This window comes from Phycodurus eques, chromosome 10 (genome assembly GCF_024500275.1).
Source record: "Phycodurus eques isolate BA_2022a chromosome 10, UOR_Pequ_1.1, whole genome shotgun sequence".
Lineage (NCBI taxonomy): Eukaryota > Metazoa > Chordata > Actinopteri > Syngnathiformes > Syngnathidae > Phycodurus > Phycodurus eques.
Genome location: NC_084534.1, coordinates 20,439,819 through 20,453,657, shown reverse-complemented (window position 1 = coordinate 20,453,657; position 13,839 = coordinate 20,439,819). Strand labels below are relative to the sequence as shown.

The window sequence follows — 13,839 nt, the reverse complement described above, 5'->3', positions numbered from 1 at the left end:
TGGTTTAAATAGAGCACCAATCTTTATTAACCTAATTCCTGTTCTTATTCCAGGAAATAGGCTACACTGCATTCTCACAATTAACATTCAATGCAGACTCCACTCCTGACATTTCCCAATGCCTTGATCCAAATTTGGGCCTTGAAGTCCAGCCTGAGGATCACAACACTGAGGACACATCAGTAGAAACTCTTTGTCCAGCTGCCAGTGATATGCACCTGCACTTTCCATCCAGCAAGCCAGCTGGAAATGATGGGATGTCTCCCGGACACCGTCACGCACCCTGTGGTACCAAACAGGATGAGAGGTGTGGGTCAGGTGGAGCAGGAGGAGGAAACCAGCGTGTGGATTGGAACAACAGCGTATCACTGTCGAGGAGCCTTCTTCAAAAAGTCTCACTGGATGATCCGCTCAAGGTAAGGTCTGCCTCAAGGATCTACTCTCATCCAAACAGTTTAAATGTGGGCGACAAAGACACACCTTGACACAAAGATGTCAATGCAGAGAAAACAATACGTTGCAGATTTACACGTGTTTTTATCTTTTATTTCCAACTAACTTTGATTTGCAGCCCTGGAAATCGCGTTCCATTGCTGAGCATAAATCGAACTCAGTGTGCAGAGAAAATAAACAGCCTGATAATAAAACCAACAGTATAAGTATTTCAATATTTTCCATTCCATTTCAAACAGGATGTTCACAGGGTTAGATGATATGATGCTTTTAACCATGAAACACAATGTACCCCTGTGTTTTTTTCCTTGCCATTTTAGCCTGATCTTGTGAATTTATATTGGCACATTATTTGGGCTTATATTGAGCAGAGTGGTTATGGAAAGACAAAGCAGTTCGAAGGCTTGTAAACCGATGAGGGTAGGATAATGTGTTGATTTTATTTTAAGGATTGTAAAGTCATGAAGAAAGGGATCATACTATATGTATGGTGTGATCACAAGCTTGAGGCAGGAATCCAAGATATCAGCATAGTCAGTTAGAGTGACGGTGAAGCCTGAAGGGAGATGTGTTTCACGGCGGCTTTCTTCCTGAGTTTACACAACAGTGCTGCGACACATCCTCACATCCCTCGTCATGGCTGTAGCGCCTGACTGCTGATTTGTGGCAGCTACTGACAGTATGCAGTGACACCTTTGACTGATAGGTTGTCATAGAAATATGACGTGTTTGAGTTTGTTCTCCCCAGGCCTTGGTTCATTATTTATTAGAATTCATTCACAGACTCACCACTGACACCAGGGCAAAGTCAGACTCATTTTGACTACTCTCCCAAATGAATTGATGGCCTTATGAAAATAAAACACTTGCCTTTGATATTTGAGCATTTGAAGTCTGCTGTTGTAAGAGATCCATACAGCATTGGAGGCTTTGTAGAATTAGATTGACCGAGTGCAAAGCCGTTTCATTTGTACGGTGTCAGTCTGCTTAAGTGATTTGTTTTTTGTGGGGTAATTATTTTTAAGGCGGAAGACAACACAATGGAGCCTGGTGATTCTGGTGATGAGCACATAAACCCAGCCAGCAGTCTACAATTGCATCAGGGGGATGATGACGAGCTCCAGATGCTTGCAAGTCTAAAAAGGCAGCAGGAGGAAGACAAATACAAAGCCTCTGGCCTCAGTGCATCTCAGATCCACCAGCGTAAGGTCAGCATGAGCCTGAGCAGTGAGGACACGTCTACCTGGACGCACATCTCCATGGTTTGTACAAGTTTCTATACTCAGCTACTTTAATCACAATAAGCATTGCACATGTGGACTCACTATTGGTAATGACGACTACACTTACCCTCTATCTCCCATCTTGAATAATTTTACTGACCGTGGCTGACCCTCACGCTTGCTCATTTCCATTTCAGGCTCCCCATCTACAGCACAGCGAAGTACTAACACATCTCTTTCTCTAGTGCGTCTCCTGCATTACAAAAGATTATGGAGATAGAAATGCATTAATTGGTCTCTTACTGCTTTAAAAGACACACTGGCACAATAGCCACCATTTCCCCACACGACAAAATTATTTGAGTCATTTGAAATTATCCTCTGTGGTCTTTTTAGAATTCAATGATGGTATAGAGGCTGTTGAAGGTCATTTGGATCTATTGACCATTAGCATAAGCACATTGCACTGAGGAAAAAAGAGTGCAGCCCTCTCCAGCCCCAAATGGCTCCTCTGTATGATCCTGAGTGAATGCGGTCATTATAGATGCTAATTTTATGAGCCTGTTACCATTTTGCTACATACCGCAGGTATCTGATAGTGATTGAGATCCAGGTAGAGCATACTGCATAGCCGTATTAGCACTAGGATTGACCCTGTTTTCGAATGCTACCATTAAATGTATTGTGGAATGGTTCCCATTTGAATCAGATGTGACTTGACTGCCATTTTGGATTCAGCTGCTCTGGGCCACCAACTAGAGATCACCATGTTCCAGGCAACAGTGAAGCGTGTCTTTCCATAAATCAATACAGGCAATATACATGTCTGTGTCACTCCTTAAGTAAATATGTCTGTCAATAGTAATGTCTTCATTTGGATCCCTGGTAGTGCACCCAGTTCTACAAGCATACACATGAGAGTAAATGCTCAAGGTTCAATTTCAGAAGCAGACTTGACTTACATTCACAAGGCTGAGCTCATGGCACTTCATAACACAAAGGGCTGAAACAATGACAAAATCACTTATAGAATGAATGAAGATGTTTTTTTCAAGATGTGGAAGGAGATGGAAATGTAACATTTTTGAGCACCAGATGAATAAAAAAAAAAAAATGACCGGACCAACATGGAGCTACAGGTGTGGCGAGGGATGACAAGGGATGGCACAAAATATCAGTATCATTATTAATTTCTTTTATGGTACAGTATGCGGCACGGTGAACAACTGGTTAGAGCGTCTGCCTCACAGTTCTGAGGACCGGGGTTCAATCCTCGGCCCGCCTGTGTGGAGTTTGCATGTTCTCCCCGTGCCTGTGTGGGTTTCATCCGGGCACTCCGGTTTCCTCCCACATCCAAAAAACATGCATGGTAGGTTAATTGAAGTCTCTAAATTGCCCCTAGGTGTGAATGTGGCTGCGAATGGGTCTTTGTTTATGTGTGCCCTGCGATTGGCTGGCAACCAGTTCAGGGTGTATCCCGCCTCCTGCCCGATGGTAGCAGGGATAGGCTCCAGCACTCCCGCGACCCTTGTGAGGATAAGCGGCAAGGCAATATACAAAGCCTCAAAGAATTTGACCCAAGGGTAGCATATACGCGCTTCACAGGAGGGGTCCAAGAACTGACCCTTGAGGGACCCCATAGGTCATTGCCATTCGATGAAATTGAACACTTCCAATGGTTACAAAATAACTCCTTTCCTCCGGGTAGGACCTGAACCATTTAAGGACTGTTTCATTTAGTCCTACCCATGTTTCCAACCTGTTCAGCAGTATATTATGATCTACCGTATCAAAACCCGCAGTAAGATCCAACAAGACCAGAATTGACACTTTTCCCGAGTCAGTATTCAACCTTTTATCATTTAGCACTTTGATAAGAGCAGATTCTGTACTGTGATGAGTTCGAAAACCTGATTGAAATTAGTCAAAAAGTCCATTTATGTTCAAGAAATTGCTGAGTTGATTAAAAATAGCTTTCTTAACAATATTTGCTATGAAAGGGAGATTTGATTTGGGTCTATAGCCTGCTAAGATGGAAGCGTCCAGCATTCTATTTTTTAAAAGAGGCTTAATTGCAGGTACTTTAAGAGCTTGAGGAAACTCGCCTGACTGAGTTGAGCAATTAATTATTTGCTGCCAATATGGTAGCACAGACTTTCCAATAGCTCTGAAAAAGTCAGATGGTATTGAGTCAAGACAGCTCGTTTATGGTTTCAGCTGCTGAACCATAACGTAATCATAAAACATTCAGCATTAAACGTGTATTTTAACCAACCATATACTGCCTTAAAAAAGGTCTGTTTAGCTTAATGCTAACAAACGATGTAAAACACCAACACATCCTAACGCTTAGCATGAATAGTTGCGGTTTTAAAAGATAGCTATTTCAACACACATAATGGTGGAACACATGATGTAACAACATTTACACATAATAGAAAACTATTCACAGGCACTGGGAGTCTATTCTTCATTTATGCCTGCATCACTGTATTATGCAGTACAGTACTGCTCCCTGGTAGCTGAAGCGGGCACACCTGAAGGAGCAGCACCGAATTGAATGCAGCAATAAATTATAATGCATAAACGATTTAATTGTTTACATTATATTTAACTATTCTATTACAGTATGTTATATTATTATGAAGTACAATATTATAGAGTGCTAGTTTTCCCAATAAAAAAAAAAATCAATTGCCATGCATTTTTATCATAATTCATATCACTGACAAAATATTGGTCTTACATTGCCACACCAAGCTTCAACCATAAAAGCTTTTTTCTTCTTCCGAACTGGACATGTCTTCATTCTGTTTTGATTCTTCTACTTCTAATTGGACCATGTCCATGATGTCCCCTGCAAAGTTTTATTTCTGATCTTTTTTCTTTTAGCATCTGCCCTTTTCCAAAAAGACCTCAAGTTGGCTTTTTGAAACAAACCATCTGGCATGTGAGATTACCCACATCCTATCGCCCTAAAATAATTGTCTCCATGCATCCCCTTTACAGAGAACTCATCTTCATCAGTACATAATACTGGCAGAATTCCAGAGGGTAGCATTTTAGAACAGTACCCACAGTTCAACAAGGCACCGAAGCACGCTGATAACTTAAATGGACTCAAGCGTTGTGAGGACGCCGACCTCAGTATGACTGCTTTTACATCACAGTTGTGCAGTGTAAGAGAATTTCACAGACATGAGACTTAAATAGTGTCCTGGGGTAATGATATGCTCCTATGCTCCTTCGCTTGGACAAGATGAAGGTAATGTGTTATTGTTTTTTTGTAGGGGGATGAGTATGTCTGATACTGGAATAGAAACCATCCACATGAAAATTTCAGACCCTTATTGAGCATCTCCATTTGTCTCATCTGTGATGCAGGATGTAATCTCACACACAGAGACTGCACTGCATCCATTTGCAAGCAGGCAATGAATATAGTCGTATGAATATTTTTTTGTGGTCTGCGTTGGAGAGTTTTTGGTTGTTGTTTCAACATTGCCTTTTTCTTGTCTTCCTTTTCCCCATTTCTAATAACGTTTACATACACGTACTATGTTTTCGTACTTATTTGGTACATGAGCAGAATTTAAGCAGAATTTTGATGAGCAATTTTAAGTGTCCTGTTTTCTTTCTGATCCAGCCAGCTAATCAGGGCCACCACTACCAAAAGGAAATGAACCCACTCCGGTCTTCAAATCCTAGGTAAGGAAGCTCCATTTTTACAAATGAGTACTGTAAAGATTGTATTCTAGTGTAACGTGCGTACGGATCGTATTTCTGTAAAGACCTATTCTAGTGTAAAGTGTACTCATATTGGTATTCATATTTTGTATGTTAAAAGCTACAGTCCCCTCCAAAAGTATTGGAACGGCAAGGTTAATTCCTTTGTTTTTGTTGTATACTGAAGACATTTGGGTTTCAGATCAAAAGATGAATATGAGACAAAAGTTCAGAATTCCAGCTTTTATTTCATGGTATTTACATCAAGATGTGTTAAACAACTCAGGACAGAGCACCTTTTGTTTGAGGTCACCCACTTCTCAAGTGAACAAAAGTATTGGAACATGTGAATGATGGGTGTTGCTAGTTGTTCTGGTGTTGCCTTTTAGATTGATTGCTTAAACATTAGATAGTGCTTATTTTTGGCTTAGGTTTTCACTTGTGAAAACTGAATTTGCTGTTAAGCAAACATGAAGACCAGAGAGCTGTCTATGGGAGAAAAGCAAAACCATTTTGAAGCTGAGAGAAGAGGGAAAATCTATCAGAGCTATTGCACAAACATTGGGCGTAGCCAGTACAATTTGGAATGTCTTGAAAAATAAACTACTGGTGTAACGAGCAACAGACATCGAACAGGTCGGTCAATGCAACAGCAGTTGATGACAGAAACATTGTGAGAGCTGTGAAGAAACACCCAAAGACAACAGTTGGTGACATCACTGCCAACCTCCACATGGCAGGGGTGAAGGTATCACAATCCACTGTCCGAAGAAGACTTCGAGAGAAGAAATATACAGGCCATACCACAATATACAAACCAGTCACCAGCAAAAAGAATCGGAAGGCCAGATTGGATTTGGCAGAGTACAGAGATGATCCACAAAAGATTAGGAAGAAAGTTTTATGGACTGATGAGACCAGAATTAACCTCTACCAAAGTGATGGAAAGGCCAAAGTATGGGGAAAGAAATGCTCTGCTTGTGATCCAAAACACACAATCTCATCTGTGAAGTAGACTTTACACCGATTTTATCTGCCTTATCGGTATCGGCTGATAATTAGAATTTTATGCTGATCGGCTTTAATGTCATAATGCGCCGATCCGATCAATAACGTCATTGATCGGTTCCGCAAAAGACATTTACTCCGCGTCGCCATCGTGCACAGTATATTTGAATCCCAAAGCTAGTTTATTTTTAGCCTTGTCGCGTGTCTTTTGGCCTCGTCCTGTAAATATCTGATGGCCAATAAAGTTATTTTTTTTTTTAAAACAAAACAACATGTCGGCGGTGTGGAACAGACAACATTTCTGAGACAGACAACACGTAATGCCGGATCAGACTACAAGACAAATTTGCTCTTTCAAGATTGCACTATGTCAGACTACTGCAATAAAATCTTGTATTCCGATACCGCCGCATCCCGTTTTTTATGATCATTGGGCTTTATCTTGTCAACTCAAATGCGACTGGATACACGCGTTACCTTAGCAACGACAACAAGAGTGGATCGCGCCGACTATATTATGAGGACAAAATGGGGAAAAACGTGTGTTGGTGCTCAGCATAGGAGAGGACGTTCGTTTAAGGCCTGCTTGAGATATGTTCACGTACTTTTAATACGATACGGCTAGCAAGCAGGCAACAAAACGTTATGTAGCCTAGCAAGCTACTGCTAGTACTGACGGTTGTACCGGCGTTCTGTTGAATCATGCTCTTAAGGTTCGATGTGGGTGAAGTCATTTAATTAAAAAAATAAAGTAATGTAATTACACTAAGTTAGCACCCATTATTTCTGTCATGTAATGTTGGTTTGACCTGACTGATTAGAATACACGATCTGACTAGAGCAGTGATTTACAACCTTTATGGAGCCAAAGAACATATTTTACAATTAAAAAATCTCACGGCACACCAACAATTGAATTCTGAAGTCTACAAAACCATTTTGTCTGGCAATTTACAGGAAATGCATCCAAACTAATCGGGAGAAGGTTCATCATTCAACAAGACAATGACCCAAAACACACTGCCAACACAACAAAAGACTTCATCGGTGGGAAAAAGTGGAAGTTCAAGTCAATCACCGGCGCTTAACCCAATAGAGAATGTATTTTACCTCATGAAGAGGAAACTGAAGGGAGAAACCCCCAGAAACAAACAAGAACTGAAAGAGGTTGCAGTAAAGGCCTGGAAAAGCATTACAATGAAGAATGCAACAGTCTGGTGAAGTAAATGGGTCGCAGGCTTGATGCAGTTATTGCAAGTAAGGGTTATGCCACAAAATATTAAATGTTGTTCACTTCAAGTTAATTTAATAATGTCTGTTCCAATACTTTGACTCACTTGAAAAGCGGGTGGCTTCAAACAAAAAGTGCGCTGCCCTGAATTGTTTAACACATCTAGATGTAAAGACCATGAAATAAAAGGTGAAATTCTGAACATTTGTCTCATAGTCATCTTTTGAGCTGAAACCCAAATGTCTTAAGTATACGACAAAACACAAATGAATTGACCTTGCCGTTCCAATACTTTTGGAGGGGACTGTATATCTTAAAATTTCACCACGTTCTACTTATTTGTCAATCTTCACCGGGTGCGACAACTCCTCTTGTATGAAAAAAGTATAGCTTTATATTATGTGTCTGAATTTATAAAAACCCACATCTACTTGGGTAACAATGATTGCAGAGAAAATTACAATTTGTGCAGATAAATCGATTTCCCTGCCTTGATGGGGTCTGTATTTTTGTTTCATTGCATCCACATAAAACGGTGAAATGAAACACATGATAACTGACTGCAGAATTAAGGCTAAATGTCAGCTGTCAGATGCAGACGGGGCCTCATCTCCCTCACAGATGAGTGCAAATAAATGCCTTTTGTGTGTGTTTTCTTCTCCCTTAACTGCTGTTTGTCTTTTTTTCACGTGCACGTTATTTTCTTTCCATTTTCTTTCGTGCCTGTCAGACCAGATCCGCTGGCAGCTATAATTCCATTTAAATAATGATAGAAATCACATTCTGCTGTTCAGAGTTATGCAAAATCCCAAAGTTTGAATTGCAATCGTTGCAAGGAAAATCTATCTTTGGGAAGGCCAGTTTCCAGTAGCTACTAAACATGTTTCACCTTGTTTACAGTTACCCAGTTTCAAGTAGAACACTAACATTAAACACCTATTGATGGGAGGTCAAAAGTGTATCCAAAGTGCACTTGAAGTAAACCCAATGCCATGAAGATTAGAATTCATGTATTTTGTGACACTGAACTGAAAAAGTGGGTGGTTGAAAATAGGGAGTGGGCCTTTGACTAAATTTCATGGAAAAATAAATTAGTTGTTCCATAATTTTACGATGGCAAAACACACAAAGAAAATCATGTTTTCCACTGATGTCATTTATAATTTAAAAACAACACAGCATCCTGGCTTTCAATGGAATTCTGTTCCTACAAAGACGACGTCTGATTTTGTCCGTAAGTTGGAACACTTACTGGAATCTCTAACCTACGCTATTGGAGTAGTTAATTTATGATTACAGCAAATATGTGTATGAAAAAGAGTCCTAGGCTGTAAAACCCTAAACCTCTTCATGTTAAACATTAATATACTGTTACCTTGAGATACGAGTGACCCTGCTTAAGTTTTTTTCGAGATTTGTTTTGATTTGCGAGCAAAAGATTAAGATACGAGAGCTGTGTGGTGGCAGTAAACTCAACTCACTTGACAACTAGCAATTTGGCAAATAGTGAACAATTTTTGAAAAAAAAGTCTGCAAGCTATTTAATGCCACTACCAGTTGAGGCTTACAGTCAAACTAAACATAAAACAAAGAGAATTACATGCGTATTTAAAACAACCACATAACTTTGCCTTTAGGTCTGCTAGTCCTATGCTAACCGATAAAGGGAAAATGCCATGGATGTGGCTAACGATTAGCTAATCTATGTGGCGGTGTTATGCTTTAAGCAATAGATATTTGAACACAAACAGCAACACAATAACAATACTCACAGGCATGTACATAGTCTTTATCCTCTGTGAAAAATGACTAATAATACAGCAGCTTGCTGAGAAACCTGCAGGAGTTGTGAAACTCTTCTTCGGTTGTGTCTTCATGTCTGTATTATAGTGTCCTCTGGTCACATTTGTGTTTTGTTTTTTCTTTGGGGCTGGTAGCCTTGAATGGATTAATGGATATGAGTGTAAGTTACGAGCGTGTTCACAGGACAAATTACAATTGTATCTAAAGGAACCCCTTTAGTATACTCAAGCAATCGAAGGAAAGAAAGAGCTCTCTCTGAATGTTCTGAGTTTCTTTTTCCATGCCAGTGTCCTATTGATGCCCAGAAGATGTAGCAGAGCCTTGGAGGCCTGCGTGGCTGTGACTCACCTTCCCCTGACATCATGTTGTTCTTCAGGCCACAAACTACGGTCGTTGAAATGGAATAATCTGATGGTTGCAGCCATGTACTGCACTCTATTCTTCCTTGATTGCTTAAAGTGATTAATGAACAATCAAATCCACACCGAACTCTTAGAGATCAGTTGAACAAATCAATCAATATGCCCATCCCTAGTTGTAAATGCCAAACAAAATTGAATGACGTTGACTGTAACCTTCATTAAAATTCAATTGTGTTTTGGAGATCCTCCTGAAAGAATGATTAGCGTCATTAGAGTAAAGTACCTCTTGGAGGAGATGAGACTAAATATTGATTTTAGACAAACTCTGCCCAGCAATGTGCTCAAAGCTAGCATTAATTCCGCACGTTACGGGTTAACAATGACAGCAGATTAGTCATGGAAGAAACGTTCCACTGTATGTATGTGTGGATGGAGAACCTACTCAGTGCTTTTGTCCCTCATCCTATCTGGTCACATCTCAGCAAGCGTGTAGCCTGTTGCAAAAGAATACAAAGGCATTGCATCATGGACAAATTCAACCTCCTGCACGGGAATACTTTTGATTTATTGATGAAAAGCAGTGCAATGATGTATAGGCTTGCAGCTTTAGATAGTTTCCTCAGTATGTTTCCTTGCTTATTTGTCCCTGGGTTGTTTGAATATCCATTGGGGCTGGGATTCTCCTCGCTGGACTGAATATTTGCTATTGACGAGTACCTCAAACACCTTCCAGTCTCGAGCTTGTTGTTTCTCTTTTACTTTGAAGCAGGTCTTGATTTACATATTGATGAAAAGCTTCCGTGGATGGTATTCATTCCTCTTCTTTTAGGCGTTGAATGCTGACACTGTGCTACGGTTGAGATCCGTCATGCGGGGTTTTTGGAGCGTCCTGCAAGGCATCCTCTCAAAGGAGAACAGTTTAACAGATAGTTGAAGTGCTCCTGTTGCTGTTTCGTGTTGCCAAAGTTTTTTTTTTCATTTTATTATTTTTTTTTTTTACGTTCCTAAAATGCCTCTTCACATTCTCTTCTTGCATCTGATTTTTGAAAGTAATTGCCAGGGTGATGAAGAGAGTGGCCTTGATAGCGCTTCAGATTTGGAAGCGCTTAATATCAATAATCACTGCCAAGTCCCACAGGACAATATGACAATTTGAAGTCCAATTTTTAGTTTTGCTAGCCGAATCGTCCAATGACACCGCTGATTTAGACGCAGACATATTCTGAGCATAATTACACACATGGAGAGATGTATTGTCACTGGACACTTCATTAGGTACACAAATACAGTCTACATCGGGGTTTGCCAAACTTTTAGCTCAAGACACATTAAAAATCGCTTCCTCCCTGAGGATAAAGATCATAACATACATTAATTTGTTTAAAAAAATGTTGCCCCTGTTTCAGTTAATAGAATAACTTCAAGTTTTGTACTATTACAATCGATAACCCAATAAACCCGAAACTTGAAACCATTTGGTTTCTCACTTTGCACCTTTATCTAAATCTGCACTAAAAAAAATATAATAATTGTGCTCTTTCATTGACAAAAATATGTTTCTTATTGTGGCTGTAGCTGTAGTTGTCAGTGGTTCATGCACTATATTCCCAGTCGTGTACGCACTATTTTCTCAGGGCATTGAGTTGATCGCAACTAGACTATTACGAATGAAATTACCTGGTTGAATGTGAATATTCTCAGACACTTTTCTTTTTATATTTACTTACAAGAGAGGCATTGATTGCAAACGCAAGCACAGAAATAAAACATAGTGTTTGATTAATGTTAATCCAAGCATTATTAGCCATCGCTCCTATATTGCTGTATTGGATATCATAAGACTGGAATATTGAGACTGGCGATTCAAGATCTGGTGTGAATAAGTTGTACTCTTTTCTTTTCTTTTCTTTTTTTTCCCTCTCCTACTCTAAGTTTAATATGGAAACATGTAGTAGATTAAAATGAGTGGCACCACCTATCCTCACTGTTGTTGTGATGAGATGGATGTTTGATTTGCCTGCAGCCAGATGAATATTAAAACATACAGAGGTTATCGTTTCCTCATTAAAGATGCTATGATGTGCTTTTATGAGATGCTTTGTCCAGAGGCAAAAGATGTAAATGGGTGATGATGCAACTGATGTGAATTATGTTTCAAAAGATTAATCTCTGCCACGCTGCCAAGTCACATTTCCTCTGGAGACCCGTTGTGTTGAAACACTGCGCAGTGACTTATGTATAATTGAAACCTGGGAGAGTACGCGCGCATGGAGAAAGAACTCTCAGAAGACGGGCAAGGTTGAGAGGAGCTATGTGGGTCAGAATGTTGTCAGCTTAAAGTCACAGTGCGAGTCGGGATGGAATAAATGATAGTTGGGCTAACGCGGTGAGGCTAAGTGTGTATTAGGAATGGCCCAAGGACAGTGGACCACTGGTTAGACCTGTGACAGTGCATGATGATGGGGCCTTCATTGGTAACATGTCATAGAGGCAATTTTGATGTGCTCGGCACTGCAGTGGGATGAAGAGTGTAATGGCACGTGTTGTCATGGCTGTACTATATTCCTTTATGGTCTTTTCCCAGGGAGTGGATGGATGTGCTCAGCCCCCCAATTCTTCCTCATAGCAGGCAGAGAAGGTCAGGCAACACAACTAACCATCAAGAGGATCTAATCCGAGGTACAGTAAACCTTAAGGTTGGTCGTTCTGCCCCTTTATGTCTGTCGAGGTCAGGGAGACGACACACAATCAATCCATCCCCCATCGCGTGAGCGCGCACACACAGTGAACTAATGGAAAACGCTCAAATATCAAACAGTGCAGCAAAGCATGATGGGAATGCACACGCAACTGTAATTAGGAGTAAAAACCCCACGAGAGTGAAGCTCTGTCCTGTGTAGGTCAAAAAAGACGGGGCTCATTACAGGTCTTTACCCGCCCCCTCAAGACACACCGACAAGGTTAATTGATGAAACCTTTCCAGTTTACAACATCGTTTTTTTAAACCTCTTATACAATGTGTTTCATAATTACTTTTCATTATCGTCGCCCAAGTTCTGATAAGATAAAATGTTCCACCCGGAGCCTTGCATAACCTTTTTAGCATTTAACTGCCTGTCAATTTAACAGCCAAATTGGTGTGCTTTAAAGTAGTGAGGATTACGGGCGGGGGTTGCTTTACGGCTTCATAAGGTGCTCGTCACTCGGCGAGTCTCAACTCTTGATTGATGAGGGGCGAGAAAATGGCAGAAAAACTTTTAAATCCACCTTAGTCTGAAGGTCTACTCACCTTCTTATCACCTAAACGTGCCTGGAAAATATAACACTCAACACAGAGACATTGGGTACAACTGCGCTATAGTGTTCCGCCCCAAATCACCGTTCGCGCCCCTGCTATAATCACTTTTGTGATGTTTTCTTGTGGGTTTTTACAGTATGCTTACTGTAATGCCCTCACATGTAGGAAAGATGAGCCACAGTCGCCGATATACTTTTCAGCCGTTTATTGAATCTGGGAGAACAGTAAAACTGAGCACCAGGGGTTGACTGACTAAAGACTTTGTGGTCAACTATAAGGTGATGAAAGTTGAGTTGAAGTAGATTAAGCGATGACGTCATTGATATTGTTTCAGCACAGTACAGCGGTCCCTAACCTTTTTTGCGCTATGGACTGGTTTCATGTGAAGACATATCGACTGACAGGCATAAAAACAAATGATTAAAAGAACGACTCACCATTTTGCTAATTGAGGTTGTTGTGATTAGTGGAAGTCCTGCGCATGATTCTCTTCAACAAACAAGCTGGTCTCATCTTGTCATCTTGTGTCGCCGGACTATAATTGTGTCGCTTTCAGACACTGACGTTGTTTCAGACACTGCCATCGTGGCATAAAAATTAAGCATTTCTCAGTTTCACTGTTTCTATTTTACTTGTGCTTTTATTGTATTTGAGGATAGACTTGCTTCCTTGTCTCATTTAGACACCGATAGACTGATATCAGTGTCGTAAAGCGACAAGTGTCGCGATGTTGCA

The 13,839-nt window shown here is 40.4% G+C and overlaps 1 protein-coding gene across 1 annotated transcript in view; it reads left to right on the top strand.

Annotated features, from left to right (window-relative positions):
• Nucleotides 1-13,839, top strand: part of cfap20dc (CFAP20 domain containing) — a 32,039-nt gene that overhangs the window by 16,522 nt on the left and 1,678 nt on the right. The window contains exons 13-16 of the mRNA XM_061688343.1: nt 54-416; nt 1,479-1,715; nt 5,323-5,384; nt 12,391-12,485. Coding sequence (XP_061544327.1) covers nt 54-416; nt 1,479-1,715; nt 5,323-5,384; nt 12,391-12,485 — 757 coding nt within the window. The remainder of the gene's footprint in view (nt 1-53; nt 417-1,478; nt 1,716-5,322; nt 5,385-12,390; nt 12,486-13,839) is intronic.